We start from the raw sequence: 14,511 nt of genomic DNA on the forward strand, positions 1-14,511 counted from the left end.
TAAGTTAGAAGTTTTTACCTGCTGCTTCTGTACACAATCACTTTTAGCCTTTTAAGGATGTTTGTGTGTGGTTATTGTTGTCTGGGAAACCAGATTAAGAGTGGTAGATTTCTCTGTGAATAAATCCTATTATGTGGCCATGCAAACCCTTAACCAGGTTACTGTTAAGTGTGGGGTGTTTTGTATTTGCTTTGCGCACAATTTTAGCAGCCATGGATAGAAGCATTCACAGAGTACATTTTCAGAGGCAAATGTTCAGGTGTTCGCATTATTCCTTCTCCTGGCTAAAACTCTTACTTCAAAAATCACAAAATTTTATATTTAGCTGAACATGCTATGCTAAGCTCAGCAACACAATCTTGAGAACAGTTTTGTAGTCGGATTGCTTTTTAAAATACCAGTACAGATAGGTTTATTACCTGATGATAATACAAAGAACTTTTAAATTGACCAAAAACATTAATAAAACGTTTATCACTGGAATCACTTATTTTTGATTTTCTCAGTAGCCGATTGACTTTCTTTTGTATTTTAATGATGTTTGAGCATTTTGCTAAGGGAGATTGCTTGTCTAAATGTGGAATTTTAAGAAACCAATATTTCTGCCTTAATGTGTGCGTGTGTGTACATATAAACACAGAATGTGACAACTTTCTTCAGCATACCCCATTGAGTGCTTTAGAGAAGCGGAACAAGATCAGCAGAAGAATAATTCACTGTATAGTGCTGGAGAGGTGTGTTTTTAATATCAATTGTAAATTTTAATGTAGGAAAAGATCATTCCTAAAGTACATTGAGAAGTGTGTATTTGGTGTGGTGGGGTGTTTAATCTCCCAATCCCCCCTCCCCCCCATACTAATGCTGTTTAAAGTAGCTACTTACAATTATGGAATAATGGGTGGGGGAGATGAGATGACAAATTGGTAAAATGTTAGTGTCTCTGGAGTACCATAATGTGTTTTGTACTTCTGCTGGATGTAATGTCATTAATATTTAATCTCCACTAAACCAATGTGTTTTCCTCTGTTAGTCTTTTGCTTGTTTTTCAACAATGTGATTTGTAATAGAAAAGGGATTCCTGACTTGTAGCACAGTTGGCCTTCTGAACAAACTTGTTGTGTGCAATTTGCGTATAAGAAACCTTTTTCCATATTAGTTTGGTCCCCCACCACAATACTCATTAAATGAAGCCTTTTCACATAGAATTTTTTTTTTTTTTTTGCTTTTTCAATTAGCCAAGGTTTTTTGTGTTGGTGTTTTTAATAACTGAAACTACTTTATGCAGTCAAGGAGGAATTTTACTTTTTAAATGATTTTCCACATTTACTTTCCTTAGCCAAGGCCAGTGATCTGCAGAAGGTACAGTTAGATGAAAAGAAGTTCCGCTGGCTACATAATGAGGATCGTATGGCTGTGGAAAAGCTTTCTGATGGTATCCGTAAATTTGCTGCTGATGCCATAAAGCTAGAGTCCATGATTAAGGTGAGTGGCCTTTTTACATATAAAACATTATGTACAGTGATCCCTCCTCCATCTCAGGGGGTTGCGTTCCAGAGCCACCCGCGAAATAAGAAAATCCGCGAAGTAGAAACCATATGTTTATATGGTTATTTTTATATTGTCATGCTTGGGTCACAGATTTGCGCAGAAACACAGGAGGTTGTAGAGAGACAGGAACGTTATTCAAACGCTGCAAACAAACATTTGTCTCTTTTTCAAAAGTTTAAACTGTGCTCCATGACAAGACAGAGATGACAGTTCAGTCTCACAATTGAAAGAATGCAAACATATCTTCCTCTTCAAAGGAGCAAACAAATCAATAGGGCTGTTTGGTTTTTAAGTATGCGAAGCACCGCGGCACAAAGCTGTTGAAGGCGGCAGCTCACACCCCCTCCATCAGGAGCAGAGAGAGAGAGAGACAGATAAAAAAATCAATACGTGCCCTTCGCGCTTTTAAGTATGCGAAGCAACGTGCAGCATGTCACTTCACGAAGCAGCTGCACAGAAGGTAGCCAACGTGAAGATAATCTTTCAGCATTTTTAGACGAGCGTCCGTATCGTCTAGGTGTGCGAACAGCCCCCCTGCTCAATCCCCCTACGTCAGGATCAGAAAAAGTCGGCGCGAGAGAGAGAGAAAAGTAAGCTGGGTAGCTTCTCAGCCATCTGCCAATAGCGTCCCTTGTATGAAATCAACTGGGCAAACCAACTGAGGAAGCATGTACCAGAAATTAAAAGACCCATTGTCCACAGAAATCCGCGAACCAGCAAAAAATCCGCGATATATATTTAAATATGCTTACATATAAAATCCGCGAGGGATCACTGTATATCTAAACCTACAAATGCTGTCTATCTGTTAAAGCTGAAGACTACAATTTAGAGCATGTGTTCGAGCTTGCACACAAAGAACATTGTTGGAATTTAACCAGGCTTTAAATAAAACAAACTCCTTAAAACACCATCCTACTGAACATGTATTCCGTTCTGAATCAGTCTAATTCATCAATTTGTAGCAGTATGTAATTTGGTCATGCTGAAAGCCACTTTTGATTTGTTTTTGTCTGTTTTAAAGTACTATAGTGTCAAGGTACAATTTTTTTTGTTTTGTTTTGGTTAAGGACTAAAGTGCTCACAATTGGGCCAGTACACACTTCTGTGCCAGCTTAATTTAAAAAAAAAAATAAAAAAAAAAAAAATTTGCATGGTATTTTACCAGGTCAAAGAGGTCCAGATGTATGCAGGAGATATTGGCAATATTTTTTCCATCTCAAAATGTTTAAATTATGTACATTAGAGAGTAATGACCTTGGCACGAATGACACCAATTTTATCACCTAAGAGATACAAAGGTTTTTTTTTTTTTTTTTTTTAAATCTGGTTTTGCACCCATCTACACACTACACCTTACACTTCCACATCCCTTGGTTTTGTTAGCAAACCTTGTATGGTTGGATCTTATCAAGCTTTCTAAAATTTTAACATAAATATCTTGTGCATTTTAGCAGTCTAAAGCAGGGTTTTTCAAACCTTTTTAGACCAGGAACTCCTTTTAAGGGAGAAAAATTGCGGACCCCCATTGAGGTAAACTCCAAATAAATCATTTTTTGTCACAAAATACATAACTTTTCAAAATAAAAGTTTCTGATTATTTACACTTAGAGCTGAACTACTCAATATTTGTATGGTGTACCTGGTGAATTACTGAGAAGAGCATGCTTATTTCTGACTGCACAGTTCCTCAGTTCTGGGAGTGAAGGAAAATAGGCAGACCCTGAGATCATCCTCCACTTGCAAGCATGCCCTGTACTTTGTTTTGATAAGTCAGTGCTGAGAAAAGTAACTATCAGTAAAAAGAAACCGTATTTGCATGATCTTCACAGTATGTTCAGGGTACTCTTATGTGGGTAGAACAAAAGTCTCCATGAGACACCTGCTGGAATCCGAACTTTTTCAATGTCCTGTCACAGGTATGCACAGTTCTTGCTTTACCATTAAGACCACTTTTACTTGTTGCAGTTATTGCAAATAAGTCATGTACCCAGTCCCAGACATCACCTCATAGTGTTTGCTTAGTGTAGTTGATGAGATGTTGCCACGGATATGCTGTTTTCATAAAGAAACTGTCTGCAACAATGTTTAGGTAGATGGTTTATGTCGAAGTAACATCCACATGAATGCCAGGACCCAGGGTTTCCCAGCATTACATTACACTGCCTCCACTTGCTTGCCGCCTTCCCATAATCCATCCTGCTGCCATATCTTCTCCAGGTAAAGGCTGCATATGCATGTGTAAGTCCACATGAACTGAAATAAAATCTGATTCATCAGACCAGCCTGTAACCTTCCTTTGCTCCATAGTCTAGTTCTGACACTCCTTTGCCTATTGTAGGCACTTTGTGGTAGACAGGTGTCCGCATTGGCACTCTGACCAGTTTCCAGCTACGTGGCTCCATACACAGAAAGCTGTGACTCGCTGTGTGAACAAGTTTTTCAGCAATTTTTGTCTGAACCTACAGAAGAGCTACTTTAGCACAGGCTAGCCTTCACTTGCCACACGCATAAATGAGCCTTGTGCGCCCATGGCCTTGATGTTGGTTCAGATTGTCATTCCATTGAGTACTTTTGGTAGGTACTAACCACTGCATACTAGCAACATCCCACAAGACCTGCCTTTCTGAAGATGTGCTGACCTATAGTTTTATAGCTATAACAATTTGGTCCATGTCAAAATTGCTCAAATTGCCCATATTTTTCCCTGCTTCCAACACAGCACCTTAAAGAACTGGCTGTTCACTTTCTGCTTAATATTCCACCTCTTGACAGGTGCCATGTAAGACTGTTACTTGCTTCACCTGTTAGTGGTTTTAATGTGGTATATATTCCAAGTTCAAATTTGAGATTCAATCCATAATGAATGTTGACCAATGAACAAGCATCTTGTGTTTTAATGGTGGATGGTGGATTTACACATCTGGTGTTTCTAAGTCTGCTTTTCCACTAATTTGTACTATTCTATTTATACTAAAAAAAAATAATTAAACAACCAGTCTGTTTAAATTTTTCTATTGTCTAATGTGATTTTAGTGCTTATTTTTGGCACTTTTTTTTTTTTTTTTAAATAAAGACTGAGCTGATGACAAGTACAAATACCTAGGAAAAGACATCACAGATAAGACTACCAGGGAGTAGTATCGTTTAATCCCTACTTTCAGCGATAATGTTCTATTGCTGTACATAAAGTAAATGTTAAATTTGTTCTTGGCTGGTAAAGGAAAATAAACAAGCAGTTAATAGAAGGGGCAAACTTTCTTTAAATAATATTACATGGTTGGAAAGTCTTACAAATGTCAGTCATGGACTGGTTTTGAAAAACTTCATCTTGTCATTTGATACTCAACTTCTTTGAAGCGCCAAGTAAATCTTGTGGAACGGGCCCTGGACACAGACAGGTAGACATGGTAAATTCACCACCACACGTTTATTTACAGTTCTATTTACAAATGTCAATAAGTGCACACACAACAAACCCCCAAGACTTCCCCAAAGTCCAGGCCTCTCACACTCTCTACCTTTCTTCTCTTCAGGTCGCCTCCACTCCTCTCCACCAAGCTCTGTCCTTCTACTCACCCAACTCCAGCCCTCAATGAAGGGAGGCAGCCCCTTTTATTATCCCCCGGGTATGCTCCGGTAATCTTCCACCGACACACCCCAGTGTGGCAGAAGTGCAGGCTGTATCCCCGGAAGCACTCCAGGTGTCCCGGCTCCTCTTTCCCCAAGCCCAAATCGACCCACCAACCATCCCCATCCGCCCCCCAAACCCCCCCCCCCCCCCCCCCCCCCCCCCGGCACTTACTGGTGTGGCGGAAGTGCTGAGGTCCAGGGCTGCCAAGGCATCTGGGCACCCCCTGGCGGTGACCACGGGCCCCTACAGAGTTGAGCTTCAAGGCTCTTCACCCGTGGCCCCCAAAGCAACCAAGGAGGTCGCCCCGTCATAGTCTGGAGGAGGCGCGAGCCCTCCTCCTGGGCATCCCAGCTGGATACCACCCCCAGCCACATGCCACAATCTATAAAACCTTTTGTGTGGGAGGGGGACAGTAAAGATTATCAGAATTTGTGAAATATGTATTTGCTTACAAGCAGCTAAATTTCACTTTTTTTTAACTGCTACTCTTAAGAATGAAATGAAGCCTTTGCAAATAGACTATTTTATATAAGTAAACTAATAAGCAAATGGAGCTGCTTGCTCAAATCCTAAATTCAAGGTCTAAAAAATTAAAAATCGAATGATTCAAAGGAGCAATAGTCTGAGATTTGGACTCCACAGAAATCTTTTGCGGTGCAGTAGATGAATGAATGATTCAGATCTAGATGGTTGCTATCCAGCATGATAGCAACAACTTTTTAATAGGATTTCTGGAGTTAACTAATTTTGAATTGCTGTTTTGGGAGAAAATGGATATTTAACCGTTCTGTTAACTTTTTTTTTTTTTTTTTTTTTTTTCCTTAAAATCCAGGAAAAGATGTTCAGCGCCAACAATGGAAACTGAGTGAGGATGGATGCTCCCTAACCATCTCATTGCATCAGATGAAACTAATGGACCAAAGGGAATAAATCTGCAGGATCCATTTCTCTTATAGCTGTGTGCTACTCAGAATTACTGTGGAATTTTCCTTGTGTGCACTCTTTTTACTTCAGTATCTGAAACTAGTGACAAGCACTTTAACTCAAGTTGTATTTGGACCAGTACTAAATTAATAAACCAGTGTTTTTTCATTTTAAGTGTAAGACTGTTTTTCCTCTTCTCTATGAAGTAAAACTTCTTTTAAATGTTACCAGTAAATAACAGATAGCAAGGTTGAGTGGAGTTACTGATAAAAGTAAAGCAAAATATTCACGTGTATCACATTTCTGGTCAGCTGGTACTGAATGTTGTTTTTTTTTTTTTTTTTTTTTTTTTTTTTTTAGGGAAAGGAAAACAGATGAGATCCCAACAAAACTGAAGTTGGTATCTGATCACTTTAGAGATCTGTGTTATGTGTGTATGAGAGTGTACATCACCTTTTGCCAAAGGAAACTTTGAAACAATTGCAGTCTGTCTAATTTTATAAAATTGTGTAAGCCACGGGTGTCTTACTCCAGTTCTAGGGGGCCGTAATGGCTGCAGGTTTTCATTTTAACCATCTTCTTAATTAGTGACCAGTTTTTGCTGCTAATTAACTTTTGCCTTAATTTTAATTAACTTGACTCAGACCACTTTGTTTCATTTTTTTTCTTAATTAGCAGCCAAATAGTGAGGCACAAAACAAGCCACCGCATAACCAGCTCACCTGTGCCCATCACACAACATCTGAACATAAAGAAAGGTGATGGTTGTCTCCGTAAGGTTGATCTCTCAGCTAACCAAAACATTTTGATGGTGTTCTCAGAAAAAACAGAATCAACAGTTTTGTAAATGTCTGCTGTGGCATAATAAGAGCAGCAACAAGCCATGGAATTTAAATAATGGGTTTAGTTAACATCAAGAATCTGCTTCGAATTAAAGTGATTGGAGTGAAACTGGCTGGAGTTTGAAGCCCCTGTTTAGCTGGTCATCTGTTTCATGTCTCATTTCTGTTTGGCTGTCATTTAATAAAGAAAAGAATCAATTCAGAGGACTGAATCCTTAAAAATGGCTATTAAAATGAAAGGAAAAAGTTAATTAGCAGTGAAAACTGGTCACTGATCAGGAAAAAGGGGAGAATGAAAACCTGCAGCCCTCCAGGCCCAGAGTTCGACATTGCTGGTGTAAACAAATGGTAGACCTCCATTCTTTTTTTCTGATCCACGTATAATCCGTTGTGACAGTGTAGTTGACCTTACTTAGTGTAGTTTGCGGTTTGATGTTGACACCTAGGAGGACTGGACAGAGCATCATTACTATTCAACACTAGCTTTGAACAAACCCCTGCAGTGTTCACCATGAGTTTGGCAAAAACAGAAGTATTTGGGAACTTGCTGACCTCTGCAAAATACTTTAAAGTCCATGGGGAAGGAGAAACTTGAGATTTGAGTGGATTATAATGGTGCAGTGGTCTTAAGTGTCCCAGGGGACCAGTGGGAGTGTTGGATTGGCTCATTCCTTGGCTGGCAGATCTTTGCACATCAATCTGTGCAGATACTTCACACTATTTTTCTTCCATCAAAGCGATAGGAACACCTTGTAAATTTGTAATCCTTTTACTATTACACAGTATGTTTTTATAAAGGCTTCTTTAAGGTTTGTTTTGAATCTTCGTTGTGCCATGTTGCAGATGGCACATGCATTCAGCCATATTAGCCAAGCAGCAAAGAGCGAGTGCACAAAAGTTAATTTCAAGAGATTATTGGGCCACACCTCGTGAAGAGTAAAAGGTCTATTTTCTTAGTAATAATGTGAATGTCTTGCTTGTGTAAAGCTCAAGCATTCTTAAAAGCCATATCTACCTCTGGAGTAGATTGCTTATGAAAGGGTACATGTTAGGTTACTGTTACTTGAGAACTTTGTTCAATTTAATAAATCTGTGTATACTTAATATTAGCTTAATCAAGTGCGTACTTTATTGAAGTATAAGGGAAAATCATTATTGTTTAAATCAACATTGCAGTTATTTCTGAACTATTCTTCAGTCATTTAATGAAGTCCTTTTATGTAGAATAATTTTATAGTCCGAGCACTGATGCTAGATAAGGCTGTTTTGTAATTCACTGTAGTCGTGGATTGGTTCACTAAACTGACCAGGATATTGATCAAATTGTGGACATTACTCCCTTGTCACATACCCTTAATGTGTCTGGCAGCTTGGCTAATTGCAAAAATATTGTTCGGATTAATTTCAAATAGACAACGTTTACCTTAACCATTGTGTCTGGGAGGACCTGGTACTTTGCCTGATTGGGTGTTGTCCATCCCTTATATAAAACCTCTGTCCCAGAATAGATTTGAATTGTCAAAGAATGTAAGACAATGCTTGGCGCAAAATGTCCAGGAGTTTGGACAAAAAGTTGACTGAAGGCATTATCTGATCTTCAGAGCACAGGGAATAGTCCAGAGATGACTTATCTGTGCAGCGGAGTCCCAGGTACCCTATTGAGTGATGTGGAGCAGCAATCTAAAGTCCTCTTTCAGCACCTCTGATTAGTGACTGCAAAAGTAACTTGCTCTCAGGTGAAAAACTATAGTGCAATATCTATGCTTTTGTGTCCTTTTCAATGCCTGTTCATAGCCCTCAAAAGTCTTCTGATCAGTAAATGTACAGTTTATATTTTATACAATGAAGTCTCACCAAAATGACTACAGCGCTTTGTCTGGCAGCTGACCGAGATGAGAGCCTCAAAATGTTTGCTTAAATACAATATGGGCACTTGAGGTGAAGGCATTTATTTTCATTGGTGCTCCCACACTCCATCTTAAGCATGAATATAAACTGATGATTGCCGGCTTCAGGGGCTGCCATGGGGTAGATGTGTCTGTCAAGCAATTGCTAGAGGGAGAGACTGACGTCCTGCTACAATATGCTATAGCTTAACTATGGGCTTTCAGATATCTGTTGCTCTTGTTCCTTCAGTGTTAGAGAACAGCAGTTGTGAGTTTCAATTGTAGAACTTTTCAGTAGGGTCTTTCTAATGACAAAATGGCACTAAGATGAGCACTTAAAATTCATGCATGCGCCAAGCAAGATGGCAGCCAATTGCAGCAGCACTGAACACAGTTTACTCTCTCCATCCAAAGGCAAGTTAATTTCCTTGTTTTGTTTTCAAAAAGTATGTGAGTCTTGGTCTGTTTCTCAGATGTGATTTTTCTATTTAAATATAAGAAATGACCAGACTTTTTGTCAGATTAATTGCACTGAAGCCATGAGGGCCCCACTTCCGTACCTTGTGGCAGAGAGTCGGGACTCCCCTTTGACACTAGAGGCGGGGGAGCAGCCACGGGATCCACACCACGTCCCCCAGAACACTTGGTGGCAGCCCCCTGGGTTGCATCGGGGCCACAGGCATGGGACTTCGTAGCTCATCCCTGTTGGGTTCCATGGCTACCGCCAGGGGAAGCTGCAAGGAGTTAACGAGCCCTTCTGGGCTGTGATGCAGCCTAATTAGGCTAATTACCACCTGAAGCACTTCCTGGTGGGCTATAAGAAGAACCTGCAGCCACTACTCGAGGCACTAGAGTTGGAGTGTGGATTGGGTTTTGGGTAGTGATGGGTGGAGTGAAGCCTCACGAAGCATCAACACGTTTGAAGCAATTGTGTCGGAAATCGTATCGAATCTTCGAAGCATTTGACACTTACCTCTCTAGGGACACCTCCTGGCCATTTTCATTAACGTTACACAAACTTATGATCCACTTCAGTGACGTCTGTTACAATTCTTATTGCTTTTATTTTTTCGCAGCTACAGACTGACAACGAAGAGAAGGGTTCGTCAGCAGCTTCTAGTGTCTGATGTCTAAAAAATATAAATATAACTAACGCCGACAGGCAGAATGCACTATACGATAGCAAGAGTTAAAGAAAATAAGACGCCTCACTCATGGATTCCCGACTCTTTCAATTAGTATTTACTTTTGCACTGTATCATTATAATCGCTCCTGTTATTAGTATTATAATTAACCCTCATCTTTTCTTGAGATCACATTTAATGGTATCCGTCAATAAGGGCGCGCACAAAAAGGTGACCTTCAAAAGGGCGACCTCAATTGGGCGTGGCGAATAAAAGCACACATAAATAAAAGCGATCTTCAAATGGGCGACCTTAATTGAGCGCCGAATAAAGGCGCGCGTAAATAAAGACGAGCTTCAAAAGGACGACCTCAATTGAGAGCGCCGAATAAATGCGCGCATAAATAAAGGAGTGCTTCAAAAGGGTGATGTCAATTGGGTGCAGCGAATAAAGGCAAACGCAACAAAATTATTACAGAAAACTTATTAGATAAAGGCAATGATTGAACGTATAAAAAGGTGAAAGCAAGAATATTAAAACATCCAATTAATTAATGCATGAACTTCTAACGAACTACTTCTAAAGCTCTCTATATTTTGTTGTTTTCAAAATTACAGAAAATTAGATTAAGGCAATGACTGAACATATTTCGTTGTTTTCAAAATTACAGAATATTAGATTAAGGCAATGACTGAATGTATAAAAAGGTGAAAGCAAGTTACACTTGAAGCTGTAGATTATGTACAATGCCACGTAGATATTCGCGATGCGGTCTATTAGCATAATCAAGGACAATTAATTTAATTCGCTCCGAAGTGTCTCTGTAGGTCTTCCTTGGCTTTGGAATAGGCTGACCTGCGCGTGCATTTATTCGGCACTCAATTGAGGTCGCCCTTTTGAAGGTCGCCTTTTTGTGCGCACCCTTATTGAATAGAACCACATTTAATAGCCTTAAATGTTTTCTTTGGTCTGACTGAATTAAAACGGAGCAGACAGAAAATAAAGGTTTATCCCTGTACTTTGCCATGATATAGGTAAGCACATTTGAGAAAGAAAAGGTGAAATCCTTAAATCACAGATGTTATTATTCGATCAAGTATTAAAATATTTCATTTATTAATACTTTACAATATTTTTTGGAGCTCAAAAGTAACGAGTTCGCTACGAAGAAAAGACGCCGTCAGTGGCTCAATTAAGGTGGTTGCTTTTCAAATTCTGAGCGTAGTGCTAGCCCGAGTAAGATCTGAACTAAAGACTCGTCATAATTAATAATAATTTAAAAAAAAAAATATCGAGTGAAATCTTTATAACCAATTTGAACTAAATAATTTTGAGAGATACTGTGGAAGGATCACATAAGATATCTGTTCGGGAATCATCCCCACTTAGAATCGCCATCAAAATGCGATGACTAATTGCGTAAGGCTGCTCACGTATTTACATTAATTCATCTTCTATTCATCGCCATTTGACGTCCATGAACCCATCCATTGAATAAGGTGATAACAAACCCACTGTAGTAGATCAGGTTGAATTTGCTCTGCTGCACCAAACATTCAAAGGTGTCAATCCGGAGCACATCAGAGAGGCTGAGAGACACGGCGCAGATCAGTCACCGGCACACCAACACACCGACACACACGGGACACTCCAAGGTGAGCAATGCGTGTATCAAGTGAGCACGTATCAAGGTCGGCATTAAAGATCCTCTTGAGTGCTGAGGCAACAACAAAAAGCAGCAGGATAAACACATCTGGACCTGCTGCCGAAAAAGCATTTGCTTTTAACAGCAGCGTCCCTCCCTCGTGAACACATCTTCAAGGTCCGGACAGGTGATCAGTAAAAAGTTGTCGTAGTCACAGCACAGTGCAATAATAAAACATTTCCTAAAACATATAGTTGTCCAGTCTGTATCATTCCTAAGCAATCTTCCAGTTATAGAGGCGCAATCCCAGTTACTAACACATTTACCATGTAGCTCTCACCCCCCCCCACCCCCAACACTCAAAGTAAGAACACATTCCACCTTATTAATTTAATATTTAAAAATTTAAACCGCTAAACCCGCCATCAACAACTACAATAACAGTTGAAATCGTCACTCAAATATATTTTTTGTTATAGACATAAAACGAGATGCCCCTTTCCATTTGATTTATCTTTACTAGGGTTCTCACCTTGCTTGCTCTCACTCCACGTTGGAATTTGCTGTTAAATGGAAAAGAAAAAAAAGAAAAACAAACTCTTTTGGGTCACAATTCACAATGGGTGGACGTAGGACCCGAACCCACGCAAGCCTTATTTTGGAGCAGCAACGCTACCGCTGCACCACTACTGTTTTCAGCAGGGTGTATGTATGTATGTATGTATGTATGTATGTATGTATATATGTATGTATGTATGTATGTATGTATGTATGTATGTATGTAACAAAGACAAAAACAATTATATATAGATGTATACTATATGACATACGTTCAGTGTTGCATGAAAACGTTGCATGAGGCGAAGAATGGATATTTATGAGAGTACTATAGTGAGAGATGTGTCGTCACCCGTATTACTAAAGCTCTTCTTTGCAGCATTATGCGTTCTACAAGTCGGCATTTGTATGATGTATAATTTATAATTTTATTTTTTGCCACAAAGTATTATCGGGCACAATCATTTAACATGTATGGAACATCCACAAACATTCATTTCAATGGGAATTCTGTCGAGTTTTTGAACTCTGTTGATGCCATATGTACTTCAAACGGGAGCTCGATTCAAAGCACTAAGCAGACATGCACACTGGAATCGTCAAGCTTGGTTAGAAGCACTGAGCAGACATGCGTACTGAGATTGCATCATGACGGGGCTTCGAAGCCTCGAGCAGACATGCGTAGTACTGAGATTGCATCATGACAGGGCTTCGAAGCTTTGAGCAGACATGCGTAGTACTGAGATTGCATCATGACAGGGCTTCAATGCCTGAACATGCGCACTGGGTTAACTGAGGCTTGGAAGCCTCGAGCAGATTCTTAGCCTCGAACATGCGCACTGGGTTAACAGAGGCTTCGAAGCCTCGAGCAGACATGCGTAGTACTGAGATTTCGTCATGACGGGGCTCCGAAGCCTCAGACATGCGTAGTACTGAGATCATGACGGGGCTCCGAAGCCTCAGACATGCATAGTACTGAGATTGCGTCATGACGGGCTTCGAACGGGGCTTCGAAGCCTCAGACATGCATAGTACTGAGATCATGACGGGGCTCCGAAGCCTCAGACATGCATAGTACTGAGATCATGACAGGGCTCCGAAGCCTCAGACATGCGTAGTACTGAGATCATGATGGGGCTGCGAAGCCTCAGACATGCGTAGTACTGAGATTGGATTATGACAGGGCTTGGAAGCCTCAAGCAGACATGGTCACTGGCTACTGAATCTTTGTGAAGCCTCAGCACAGTCAAAGGCATTGACCTCTATATTTTGAGTCTATCTGACACTTAACTCTCTAGTTATATTTTGTAATTCGTATTGACATGCCCCAAAGGTATCACGTCCTAGTGAGCTGAACGACTTCCGGCCTGTCGCTCTGACGTCACATGTGATGAAGACCATGGAGAGGGTGCTGCTTCACCACCTGAGGCCACAGGTCCAACATGCCCTTGACTCTCTGCAGTTCGCATACCAGGAGAAGGTGGGAGCGGAGGATGCCATCATCTATATGCTACACCGATCACTCTCCCACTTGGACAGAGGCAGTGGTGCTCTAAGAATTATGTTTCTAGATTTCTCTAGTGCCTTCAACACCATCCGACCTCTGCTCCTTAGGGACAAGCCGACAGAGATGGGAGTAGATTCATACCTAGTGGCATGGATCATGGACTGTCTTACAAACAAACCTCAGTATGTGCATCTCGGGAACTGCAGGTCTGACATTGTTGTCAGCAACACAGGAGCGCCACAGGGGACTGTATTTTCTCCGGTCCTGTTCAGCCTATATACGTCGGACTTCCAATACAACTCGGAGTCCTGCCACGTGCAAAAGTTCACTGACGACACTGCTATCGTGGGCTGCATCAGGAGTGGGCAGGAGGAGGAGTATAGGAACCTCATCAAGGACTTTGTTAAATGGTGCTGGTGGTGGATTTTAGGAGGCCCAGACCCCTCATGGACCCCGTGATCATCAGAGGTGACTGCGTGCAGATTGTGCAGACCTATAAATACCTGGGAGTGCAGCTGGATGATAAATTGGACTGGATTGCTAATACTGATTCTCTGTGCAAGAGAGGACAGAGACGGCTATACTTCCTTAGAAGACTGGCGTCCTTCAACATCTGCAATAAGATGCTGCAGATGTTCTATCAGACGTTTGTGGCGAGTGCCCTCTTCTATGCGGTGGTGTGCTGGGGAGGCAGCATTAAGAAGAAGGACTCCTCACGCCTGGACAAACAAGTGAGGAAGGCAGGCTCTATTGTAGGCATGGAGCTGGACAGTTTGACATCTGTGGTGGAGCGACGGGCGCTCAGCAGGCTCCTATCAATTATGGAGAATCCACTGCATCCA

The 14,511-nt window shown here is 40.8% G+C and overlaps 1 protein-coding gene across 1 annotated transcript in view; it reads left to right on the forward strand.

Annotated features, from left to right (window-relative positions):
- The window catches only part of taldo1 (transaldolase 1), a 34,052-nt gene extending 27,772 nt beyond the window's left edge, over positions 1-6,280 (forward strand). Inside the window, exons 7-8 of the mRNA XM_028794900.2 lie at positions 1,337-1,482; positions 6,015-6,280. Coding sequence (XP_028650733.1) covers positions 1,337-1,482; positions 6,015-6,047 — 179 coding nt within the window. The 3' untranslated portion in view covers positions 6,048-6,280. The remainder of the gene's footprint in view (positions 1-1,336; positions 1,483-6,014) is intronic.
- The last annotated feature ends 8,231 nt before the right edge of the window (positions 6,281-14,511 follow it).

Source organism: Erpetoichthys calabaricus, chromosome 2, assembly GCF_900747795.2.
Source record: "Erpetoichthys calabaricus chromosome 2, fErpCal1.3, whole genome shotgun sequence".
Taxonomy (NCBI): domain Eukaryota; kingdom Metazoa; phylum Chordata; class Cladistia; order Polypteriformes; family Polypteridae; genus Erpetoichthys; species Erpetoichthys calabaricus.